Here is a 13175-nt window from a genome sequence, read left to right on the forward strand (position 1 = left end):
TGTCATGGCTTCAGGGGAAAACTTCATTCTCTCACTGACTTTATGATACACCCAAACCACTCAGAACAACGTTTGACTGTCTTGATATATTAGTAAATAGATATCTTCTCTGAATGTCTCTTAAGGGATTCAGGGTAGATAAGTACAGTGTAAAAAAAAATAAATATCTGATTGTTATGTGAAAGTCACTATTTGGAAAACAAGGTCAGAAGTGTGAAACTGCATCAAAGAATTAAGTTCAGTGAATAGGAAGTTTGTGATCAGTCCCCATTGGTCCGCAATGCAACCTCACTACATTTGTATGAGTACAATCTTAAAATGAGTATTGATGTCCATGAGTAAAGTTAATGGAAACTTGGCCAGTGACTCTAATGAAAACCATATAGAAATGGAAAAAAAAAAACCGCTTTGCTTTTTTTTTTCTCTTCTGTTTGCTGTTCAGGGTTATCTTCTTACTTGGGGGTGGGCTACACTTGAAGTATCTACCAAAAGTAAGTTTTTATGTTCACTTATCCTGCTATTGAGGTGAGCAGTAAAAAGAGCCACTGAAAGACTCACTACTAAATGGGATTCGACCTGCTGTGGCTATGGTGGGCTACTTCAGCTTTCTGAAACAGAGAGCCATAAAGTTGTAGATGAAAAATAAAACCAAGCAAAAAACTATTCATAGGACCTCAGCTCACTAAGCTTCCTTCATAATTTAGCTAACCAATTTGCCTGTTAACTTCTAGCCAGTGTACAGAATTTACCACACAGGGATAAGCAAGCATGAATATCTGCTTCGTTAGTCTACTTAATTAACACTTATTTCATGGAGTGAGCATTTCAGAAAATGTTGGCAAATACAGGAACATTGACAGATTCCTTTACATCTATGTATTCATTCCATTTTCCAAACTTTAGTTTTCTAACTTCATTTGTGTTACAGAATTAATCAAGAAAACAATGAAAAGAGAAACATAGATCATATGCCATTGCTGAGTCACTATTTTGGGACTTCATATAATAGCGGGGGGAAATGCCTTATGAAGTCCTAAGTGCTGGCTATTCAGTGAATGCTATCAGTTTAAGCAGAGATTCTATGACCTAAGTTTCCTGACCTTTGGTTCAAACTGTGGGCTTTAACTTCTGCAAGGATGCTAGTCTTTTATAGGTCAGTGTTTGTCATCAATTTTTAGCTGAATCCCTCTGGGGGAACTTCTTAGAACTTTTATAAGCCGCACACACCAGAACTTCTAATTCAAGTTTTGCAGTGATTCTCATATAGTTGGTCCAGAGATAAAGCTTGTAGAAATAATCTGTGGGATATTTCTTATTGCCCTGTGATCCCAAATTATTAAGATGCTCTGTATTTTTACTACATAGGTATTTTATAAATTAAATTAAGTTACATTTCTGAAATGAAATATAATAGCACAATTAGGAAAGAGTGGTAAATTTGGAATATTTGCATATTTACATTCGTGTATTCATCTCTTTTTATATAGAAAACTCTCTACTCCGATATATGAGCAATGAAAAAATTGCTCAAGAAGAATACATGTTTCAGAGAAACAGCAAAAAAGACACAGGGAAGAAGTCTAAAAAGAAGAGTGATAAGAGTAATAGCCCGACTCACTATTCATTACTACCTAGTTTGCAAATGGATGCATTGAGACAAGACATCATGGGCACGCCTGTGCCGGAAACCACACTGTACCATGTAAGTAAAATTCCAAAGACTCTGTGCTATAATTTTTATTGGGAGCCTGGCAAATGACTCTTTTGGGTAGATTCCAGATTACTTATCTTTATCCTACCAGATTTTCATAAAAGATCCTAAGTTTAGGAATGTCTTTAAAAATATTGATGGCTTATTGATTTATTCTTCAGTTCATATATTCAGTGAATGCATATGTTGTAGCAGGTTTGATTTTTTAATGAAATAACATGCTCAGAATTGATGGAGAATAATAATTAGCTGGTTAATCATCTATAATAATAAATATTAGGTGGATAGCTATAAAATTCAACATTAAAAATAGGATTTTTAATATATTCATGAGCATCTCTTCCTAGACTTGGAGCACGGTGCTTGAGGTAAAAATGAGAACACATAGTTAGCAAGCATATGGAGAGAAAGACACGCCAAGAGCTCCAATGTAAATTGATTGTTGTGATGGGTAGGTGCAAGAAGTATAGAAGGAACATGGGAGAGGAGGGCCTTAGCTTTCTGGGGAAGTGAGAAGAAGCTTAGAATGGGGAGTATTTGAGTGAAGAGTGAAAGATAAGTAGCAGTATTTGGGGGGAAGGTATATGGAAGTGTACCACAAATGTGTGAGAATATGGTATGTTCCAGGGACTTCATGTTGCTCAGAATTACCAGTTCATTCAAAATAGAGGGAAAACACATGAGGATGGGGTGGTAGATGGGCCTAGAGAGGTAGGCAGGGCTTAGATCAGGAGTTTTATAAGAAAATACTTAGACTCATTATTGCAGTGATCAAAAAAAAAAAAACTACTGAAGAACTTTGAGCTGGGGATTCAAATGATGAGATTGGCTTGTTGGATCTCTCTGTTGCAGAGTACTGGGGAAGAGGTAGGAGGCCAAAGTCAGAGCCATTACGCCTAGGCCAGGCAGATGATAAGAAACTAAGACAGTGACAGTATGGAGGCTGAGAATCTTGTTAGCCAGAACACTCAGTTGATGAAATCAACCCATTGTATGCCATTTTGTTGAAAAGGGAATTTATCATGCCAATGGAATGAACTATGGCTTCTTACTAGGAACCCTTAAAAAACATGCATTACAAGTTCTAAAGTAATGTGAACAACTGTGCTTGGTGGTCAGAGTATCAAAAAATTTCAATCTGTCAATGCAGTGGAAGGTATACCATCTAGGGATACAAAATGTGAGAAATTTAATAACTTATACTTGAGTTACTTTTCCGAGCCAGTCTTTTAAATCATCTGCTTACTTCCTCTAGAGCTCTCTCATAAAACCAGAGTATAGAAAAATCTTTTCATTCATCTGGGTTAAAAAGAGCAATTAGCACTTCTAGCTGCTCCTTCTCTACCCACCCCCCAGCCTCTTCCTCTCTAAGAGAATAGTGCGCATATGAAAACCTGCTCCCCTAAGTGACTGACAAATCCAGTGATGATATTTGCTACAGCCATTTGTAGTCAGTCTGAAATCAGTACTCTCAGCTGTATGAAGGGGGGGGTCACTTTTGCTGTCACTAGTCAGAAATTCCATCTGAATATTGAGCTCCCTATAGAATCTGGTGCTCCAGTCCTAAGTAATGTTGTCCGAACAAAGACCTAAACATGAGACAGCTGGTCTGTTTAAGAGGGAACTTCCCAGGGCTGGAAAAGGAAGAAGAGGCCACTTCACCCAGAGCATGTAAACTATTAAAGAGTTTAGATTTATCCTAAGAGGAGCAGTAAGCCATTGAAAGCACATTTAAACACTCAGCCTTTGCCATCCTGTCAAGCACATCTGGATAGGAGTATACTGTTTGAGGAAGGCAAATAGATGAATATTGTGGATTTTGAGCTATTAATTTATGGAAGATAGTAAAAGGTGAATCAAACTGATAATCAGGAATATCCTGAATATTGAATATTGTAGAGGAGTATAAACTGTTACCACTTTTCTGAAGGGCATTATTTAGTTATATGTATCAAGAACCAGGTGTAGTAACTTCACTTCTAGAAGTTTATTCTAAGAAAGATATCAGTCTACTTTTGACTCCTACTTTTATGTTACCTGAGTCTGTAAGAAGGTGATATTTATTCCAACTACCTTTTGACAAAGGAACAGGGTATAGTAAGGAATATTGTTAATTGTTGGGGAGGGGGAAGTCTTCTCATGTAACACTGACTCTAGGATTAGTAGGCTTGACACTTCTAACTCTATTCTCAGGTTTAAAAGAAGCTAAATAATTGTTAGCCCCGAAGTGCACGCCTAACCAATGTTCAAAAAAACAAAACCTGTATTAGTGGTGTTTTCATTAGGCTCTCAGTTCCCCTGAGGACCTTATAAGGCTCGCACTAATTTAGTACCTTCACAGTTATCAAGAGAGCTTCCACATTTGTTACATCTTTCAACTTTCATAATAACCACATTGGCAAATGGCAAAACTCAGAAAGGTTAAGTGATTTATTTACCCAAAGCTGTGTTGCCAAAAAGTGTGAGAGTAAGGACTAGAGATCCCAGATCACCTACTTCAGTGGTGTTTGCACACTCTCCCCTGCTTTTCTGTGCATGGAAGGCATTCCTTACACAAATGAATTTATGCTTTAACGACCAATTGCGTGAATTTTGAAAAAAGCTTCACTTTAAGAAACATGTGCCTTCATATGTTGATTTTAATAACATTTTCAGTATCTGGATTGACTTGTACCCAGATTTCTCTTTTGCTCTGTGTTACTATTTTTCATTAAGTTCAGGAAAACATACAGATCTGCTGCTGTTATAAAGCACAAGTAGTTATTTGGCATAATCTATTGCTGAGACTATAGATCATTGTAGTTAAAATTGTCTGGACCTCGGAGGCAAAACAACATATGCTTAAAGTATTGCTTTTTATATTTCACAGGAATTCTTGGTTTTTTAATCTGTTTATGCACACCTATTTAAAAATTAAAGGATTTTTCCTTTCGTTAAATTGCCTGGAAACACAAGATCAATATCAATATTTAATCACTTTCATGAGGAACCACTAATCATTCTTACTAATTATTCCTTTGGATAACACAGCCATTTTTAATGAACTAGGGCTTAAGTGGAAGAGGACTCTAAAGATTTGAGTCCTGAGTGTCGTAGGCTGCTATCTCTGCTGTGATATACTAGCTCCCTGTGGTCTGATTTCACATTTAGACAAAATCTAGTTGAATTTAATAGTAGGATTATATCGACATTAAATACCTTGTAAAGAATTTACCAAAAAAATGTAGTCTATGTGGTGGGGGTTGGAGAGGGGTGGAGAAGAGAGGTTCCCCATAAGCAGACCTAGATTATAATCCCCATTGGTCTATTTTGGAAAGCAGCCCAATAAAAATACACAAAGCAAAGCAAATACAGTTTGATCTCACTGTTTGACTCATTCCTCTTAGCAGTTATAGCAGAAATGTGTATATAATAATAAAGAAGATTGAGAAGTTTATGGTATTATAAAATATACAGTTTTTTATTAGTTCTATGTATTATTCCAGTATATATATATTTTTCTTAAACTTGTCTAACAGGCACTCACTTACTATGTCCTGACTACCCTGATCATCCACCAGTCTTTGCTACCTCTTTCCTTTTTTGACATGCTGTGCCCTGTACTGAAACTGCTTTTATGCCTTTTCCCCCCGGCTGACTCCCGTCTAAACCTGAAATTACAGAGGGGCTTTGCCTGATCACTACCCTCTAAACTCAATCAGCTTCTCCTATGATAGCCTCTTAGCACCCTCTATATTTTCTTCAAAACCTTTTTTGATTTATGATTATATACTCATTTATGTGACTATATTCATGGTGTCTTTCTCCTTTGTACATAGTAGGGAGGGCATGTCTATGTTCATGACAAGAAAGGGAAGTTTTTCCATCTTGTTCAGCACTATATTTCAATGCGGAATATAGGTATTATATCTTATAAATGCTCAGTAAACATGAGACAAATAAATGATTGAATGTGACAAGAACTTCACCGCCTTTCTCAGGCTCTCTCATTTGTTGTCCTCAGCCTGCAGACAGCCACCTCCATGTCCTGCCCAACACAAACAGGCCTTCAGTTGGAGTGTATGCATAGTGGAAGTTGCCAGGAATTTATTACCATAGGTTCAGTGTCCCATGTGCCTGTGGAGAGAGCCCTTGGACTCTGAATACCTTGTCATGTTTATCTAGTCCATATTACTAAATCCTGCTTTGCTTTATCGATTAACATTCCATTTCACTCCAACGATTGGAACCCTGCCCTTACTGGCACCTCTGCCAAGGAGCATCTGGCTTGGTTTATTGCTACAGAAGACAGGCCATGTGGAATCTACCTCTGGCTACCCACCCATTTTAGAGTATTGGAAACACCTCGTGACTTACACTTACCATGTTGGGCTTCTTATCAAAGCATGTCCCAGTTTGCACCTTTAATCAGGGTGATTTACAATACTTCTCTGCTTCACAGGTGCCCTTAGGGCAACAGGATTAGCTCTCCCTCAGCCCCGACCCCACCTCCTCTACTCCAGCTCAGAGATTCAGTCCCAGCTTGTTCTTGCTTTCTTCCTATCACTGCCATCTCATTATGGAGATCACAATATACCTGTCAGCCAAGCATGTTGTGGTATTTTTCAAAAGACTATAACTTTATTTTACCTACTCACTGATTCTCTGTCTGAAAATATAGGAGTCGTTAGCTGCCAAAGTCCTCATCTGACTTTGAGAGCAGAGGAAGAAAAGGCAGGCAGCAGTGTGTATATGTGTGTGTGAAAGAGAGACAGACAGACAGACAGACAGAAATTTAAATGTAGTGATAAAAGCCTTTAAATAAAGAATGATTAGATTCAGGTTTTTTTTTCCTTAATAAGATATACATATGACAACTTGCTCTCACATTAAAGCTGCTAAAAAAATCCATAAACAAAATAATAACTTATTTTAAATCTATGTGCTGAGATGCCAAAACAGGTAAAATTTGATTATGGATCCAGGCAACTTGCATGTATACTTCCATAAACTGATTAATGTGATTTTAGATGGCTTATTTAAAACAGATTTAGAGCAGGTGCTCCAAAATCTGGATAATCTTTTCCTAACACTCCAACATTTATGTGGTTTGTCTTTGTTATTTAGGATATAAAAGCAAACACTCAGTTGTTGTTTTACATCTAATAAATACTTTTAGCCATCCTCATCAACTTGTGAAGGTATTTTTGGTGGAACTCCTGGAAGAAGGAGGTGGGGAACTGTTAAAAGACATTTTTTTAATTTTAAAAGTAGATGAACATTATACAACAGACATGCTTCTAGGTAATTTACAGATCTTAACTCATTTCATCCTCATAACAGCCCTGTGAAAAAGGTTTTGGCGTTATTCCCATTTTATAGATTAGGAAGCTGAGGCCTATGGATTAAATAAATAGTAAGTGATAGAGCTGGGATTTGAAAATTAGCAGTCGGCCTCATAGCATACTGTCTTGCCCCTCAGAAAAACCCACATAATTTAACAGAAACTCTATAGCAATTCTAGTAGTGTCAACCATCTGTAAAGCTCAATCTAAGTGCTATGGAATATATATTAACTAATAATAATATTGCAACTGCTGCTACTAATAGTAGCCGACACTGATTGATTGCTTACTAAGTTCCTATACTAAGAATTTATACACATTATCTCATTGAATCCTCAAATTGACCTTGTGAGGTTGCTACTATTATTATTTCTATTTTGCAGAACTGAAACACAGAGTTTACCTCACTTGTCACACAGCTAGAAAACAACAGACTTGAAACACAAGTGCAACCAGTCTGGCTCCAAATTTCACATTTTTAGATGAATAAAGCCATTTCTACTATGAGTAATATTTTACCATATATTAGAGAAGACAGCTATTATTTTCACTATGATGCAAAGTATGCTATATTGTCAGGATATAAACATTTATAATTAAATGTATCTGCAGTCATAAAGGTTGGTTTGTCTAATTGCTACCTGACTTGGCTGCATTATTTCAGGATCAATGAAACTGAAATAAAACTAAAGTTTAGTGGCTAAAAAGCCATCTCTGACCCAACAGTTGTTTATAATAACCACTTTCTCTGCATTTTGACTTAACCCATCTGGACAACGGCTATAGTACAGTGTGACATGATGTTTCTCTTCACCATGGTATATGCAGACATGTGAGATGTCCATTGGAAACATTATTGTACTCGTATTTGTAGATACTCTCTGATTCCTGTGGATGACTTGATTATTTCTAGAGTGTTAATGTCACAGTTAGTAAAGCCCTGCATACTGTGAAAAGCATTTACTGTTGGGCAATTTTACTAGAGCAGCGATTCTCCACATATAGGCTGTCCTTGGCAAAGGGCTCCTAGTGGCTGAGGCTTGATGCACAAATGGAGGTCCTTTCTTTGATTCTTATGGGCAAATAACACATAATTGCACAGACTTCCATTTTCACCTGTGACTAGATATTGCTTAATAATAACATACTACATTATTTTAAAAGGTTACAAATGGAATAATCATAAAATAATGCATTAATAGAATTTACCGAATATTCTAGTTCACTGTTTTTCCAAAAAGCCTGGTATCCATGTAACTAATGGTGCAGTCACACTCTTACTGCACAAGCACAAGTGCAGATGATTCAGGTTCCTACCATTTTCGGGAGGAATGCTGTAATGATATGCCATTAGGATTTGTTTTAAGTTATCTGTAGTTTTCAGTTACTGTTTCTTTTTCATTATAAACTACTGTTAGACTTCATCGCTTTTGGTTTTCATTTGTTTTAGGTTGTTTGCTTTACTATGTAGCATGTTGTGATTTGTATTACTGACAATTTTCTAAAAATGATATTATGAATCATCCATACCCAACAGTACTTATATAGTCATAAAGCGGAGACCAGTGGTCCATGAGGACTATTGGCATGTCTTAAGGGGCCACAATCAAAAACTGCTAAGATGCCCTGCTTCAGACCGAAGCCATTCTTTTCAGTTTAATTTTTGAACAAATAAGGGTTTCATTCTGCTAGTTCCTGGTTGGATAATGGCTGCCAGGAAGCCAAACACAAAATCTGGCTTCATTAGTGAGGCATCATGCAAAACAGGACTCAAAAGAATTGAATTAGGAATTTATTAAGTTGAAATTTATTAAGTTTGAGTCTTATTACAAATTCCTTGTTGCCTTTGAAAAAAATAAAGTAAGACCTAAATTCTGATGAGAGGTCTTTGGCTTGGTTGTTAAGGTCAATATTTAGGGACGTACCTGCCTTGATCAGAGAGGTCAAAGAAGCCCCATTCTCTTGTGTTATAGACCTATGTCTTCTAGCTATATAGCCTCACAAAAAATATCCTCAACTTTTTTTTGCCAGTAGGCCTTTTTAGCTCCCATAATCATATTACCCACATTATTTCACCACCATAACTCATTTAATAAAACGTCTCAAGTTTAATAAAACTCCAGGTAAAACTATTTTACCTCAGAACTCTTTAAAGCCTCTTTTGATTGAAGAATTATAATCTACACCAAATTATTTTCTTTGCTCAACTCCTAAAATATATTACCCCCTTGACAGTTTTAGTATCCTGTAATTCCACGATGTAGACCTAATGATTTGCTGCATATACCCAAATGTCATACAAAGATTCGTCTTAACAAACTCCATGTCTGCATCTCATGGCCCATATCTTACATGAGAATGAAGTTTAGGGCACACTTACTAACTACTATTATGTTCTAGTTTCTTGAAGATAACTTTTCGAAGAAGAGTGTTAAATTGTTTGCAGCTTCCATGGACTCTTCATTGGCTTTTGGCTTAGACAGCAACTGTCAGTGGGCCAAAGTACACAAACACAACCTAGAGTCTCAGTTCTAAATGCTATTGCTAAATCTGGTTTTTAACATCTCTGCAAATATCAGGCTAGGCCAAGAACAGTATCCTAATAGACCTGAACCCAAAACCATCTGGAATGTTGAGAAATAGATTCATGTTTCAGTTCCTTTTCTTAATATGTAAATAATTTTTTAAAAGATTTTATTTATTTATTCATGAGAGACACAGAGAGAAAGAGGTAGAGACACAAGCAGAGGGAGAAGCAGGCTTCATGCAAGGAGCCTGATGTGGGACTCGATCCCGGGACCTGGGCTGAAGGCAGACACTCAACCACTGAGCCACACAGGCATCCCTGTAAATAATTTTAAATTAACTAGATGCAAAGTTTCTTGCTATAAGAAATAGGAGATTAAGTTATCTTCTCATATTTTCTTTTATTGTCATAACTTTGAAGTGGCCTCAGGAGATAGTGGTTCTTGTATCTAACCGCCTCTGAATAAAAGGGCTCGGCACTAAAGAAAAGAATTGCCTTTTCTAAGATTCAGATGGCTGAGAATAATGCTGTACTTATAGAACATGAGTCTGAAGCCAGCTGTATGAACCTAGACACATTTCTGAACCTCAATTTCTCATCGGTAAAAAGAGGATAATACTTACCTAACTCAGCTGCTTCACAATTAAATCATACATTGTATATAAAGTTTTTTTCCTGTGCTGGGCACATAGGAGGTATTCTTAATGTCATAAGGAAAAGAAATTAATTCATCTACATGGAGAGGAATTTATTTCCCAAGGAGCAAATTAGAAAGCTATCTAGGACTAAAACATACATCTTCTTTGGCCATTAATGAGTGTATTAGTCAGGATTCAATCAGTGAAGAAGCGCTAAGTAATGTGGAATAAAGGGCTAGACCCTGCTCAGTTAAGGAGCTGGTTAAGATACCTCAGCAGAGACAGTGGTCCTGAATATCTGGATGTGAAGCCAGGGAGAGAAAGATAAACTGGAACCCATGAGCACAAACTAGAATGTTCCCTCCAACATTAAAACAAAGCTGGTGTCTTCCACTGTGGACATTCACAGGCTCCTGGCCCAGGACCTAGCAGAGCTGAAGTTGTGGGTCCAGCCACTGACCCGTACCAACATGCAGCACAACAAGGACAATGTGTGTGCTCTACAGCGCTGAGTGATGTGCTGTGCCAGCCTTCAGGGCATATTCAGGCTGCTATTTCACTCGTATTCTCCAAAAGTCACACAAATTTATTTGTGGCCAGCCCTAACTAGAACCATACAGAGCAGAGAAGGGAATTCTGAGACACGTAGTTAGTTCCAGCTTTGCCAGGTTGACACAGTCAGAAGCCACCACATCAAGGTCTCCTTTTCTGTGGCCACTATAGGTGCCTACCAGGTAAAATCTGCTTTGCAAATTCTCTAGTGACAGTCCGCATGAAAATCGGTGGTAAAGTGAAAAATTCTAAATTATCATGAATCTGGAGTGGACTCAAGGCACAGCCCACATCTATGAAGATATCATCCGTACAGCCCACGGACTTTATTTTCCAAAGCATATATTGGAAAATATTACTTCAAATTGTCATTTATCTATCTTCAATCAAGTGATTGACTAATAGAATCAATAATTTGGATAACATGTCTAATTTACCTAAAGAGGTTTCTACTTAATACTTAATTCTACTTAATACATTCACCAACTCCTTAAAGAGTTCCTTTCATACTCTGAGGAGGAGTACCACAAGGCCCATATACCTCCATCATGTTACCTTTGCCAGTTTGTTGAACCTCCTTCACGTAGTTGTGTTTTAGCATCACATCCTCATTTTCTATCAGACAGCTGCCATGAGAAACAGCCATATGAAATCCACTTCTTTGTTTGCTATAAAAATAGTTTTAAGGCTATTGTATCTTATATTCCTTTGCGCCCCCCGCCATAGATGTTTTTTAATTAGATAAGAGCTTTGACTCCCTGTGATAATAGTTTATGTGAAGTATCTGATACTGTGTCTGGCACTATGGTACTGCACCGATATTCTTAGTATCTTTCCTCCAACCATACTCCCAAAACGTCCATACCACTGGGGTGAGAACAAACCCACCCTAATCTAGGTGCATTTAAGGCAACCAGTTCTGGAGAACTGGCAGCACACATCAGGCCCTGAAGAAATCTAATTTTTCATATCTGAGCTTGCATAAATTGCTTTCTTTCTCTTACTCAGTTTTCTCATTTATAAGATGAGCATAGCACTGCAGAGAGAACTCTGGAAAATGCCATCTAAATTGATAGCGTAATGATGATTTGATTCCTGCTGCAAACACAGAATTTAAAAAAAAAAAACTTCCCATCAAGTCCTTTTTTTCCCTTCTGTTAGATAAAAACAGTTTTGCTTTCTTAGTCTCAAAATCATGTCCTACTACATGGTTTAGAATGGAAGAGAAAGAAGAGTATGATCTTTCTCAAGTATTTTATTATAAAATGAATTGCATATATAGTGACTTCTAAAACTTTCTAAATTTAACTTTTATTTTTATCCACCATCCTCCTTGATTTTCTGATAAGAAAAAAAATCTCCAGATCAAGAAAACTGCAGCAAAACTAGCAAATGTAGAAACATTTGAAGTGGTTGTCTTGGAGAGTTTGTCTACTCTCTAAAGGCAAAAATCTCAGAATAAGAGCTTAATATAAACATATTCTTAGCCATAAAGGTATTTAGATAAAAGCTAGCACTCTTGAAATGAATTACACTGACATGGCAAGAATTTCATGACAAGAAAATCTGCACAATATATCAGAGCAACAAACCTAAAAATAAAGGCATCCAGAAAAAGCTGTTAGTTTCATACTCTTCTAAGTAACGCTAGAAAGTCAATACCCAGGAAAATTTTTCAATAATTATGATGCAGTTATATCATTGCTGACAGTGTTATCATGCCATATACAGTAGCCTCATTTGAGATTTTTAGGTTTTGTGAATTCTTTATAGAGGTGATTACTTTTATATTATTTATTTCTCCTTTTTTATATATAATTTATTTCCTTGTCACTGAGTAGTCTTCAGATAGAAAATCTGGTTCTCTCAGTTTTTCCTGATCATAAACATTTCTTTGTCATGAAAGATGGGCAAGCCTACCCTGATTTCTCTAACACCCAGATGTCGACAGTTTGTCAAATAGAAGTGTCAGGAGCAAGAACTGCCCTCGTTCTGCTTTTCACCTATTTAGACTTTCTGCCTCTGATTCATGCAAAATCTGTGTTAATTGAACACATTAGTCAAGCACCCCAAAATAGCTGTATCTAATATGGCTGGTGATAAGTTACTTCCATACATGGTGGAGCTTAAGTATAAACTTAAGTGCCTTTCAATGAATAATCTAGCATTAAGTGTTAAGACTGACACTGATTATGGATATACATAATTAATAAAATGTCAACAATTGGATGTACATTGGCGACCAGCCATTTTTCCCATTTTTAAGTCAGAATCATGTTAGTGAACTGTGAGATATTCTCAGAGCATCTGGTCCAAATCCCTGATGTTGCAGATGAAGAAATAGAGGTCAAGAGTACTTCAGTGGCTTGACCGCAATCACAGAGCTGGAATATAGACTGGAACATGTAGAACTAGAAGTCAGG

At 36.9% G+C, this 13175-nt stretch overlaps 1 protein-coding gene across 1 annotated transcript in view; it reads left to right on the forward strand.

The window, feature by feature from the left end:
* CNKSR2 (connector enhancer of kinase suppressor of Ras 2) overlaps window positions 1-13175 on the forward strand; it is a 274536-nt gene that overhangs the window by 188769 nt on the left and 72592 nt on the right. The window contains exon 13 of the mRNA XM_055339141.1: window positions 1488-1702. Within this exon, the coding sequence (XP_055195116.1) occupies window positions 1488-1702 (215 nt within the window). The remainder of the gene's footprint in view (window positions 1-1487; window positions 1703-13175) is intronic.

The sequence above is a fragment of the Nyctereutes procyonoides genome, unplaced genomic scaffold (genome assembly GCF_905146905.1).
Source record: "Nyctereutes procyonoides isolate TBG_1078 unplaced genomic scaffold, NYPRO_anot_genome, whole genome shotgun sequence".
Taxonomy (NCBI): Eukaryota; Metazoa; Chordata; class Mammalia; order Carnivora; family Canidae; genus Nyctereutes; species Nyctereutes procyonoides.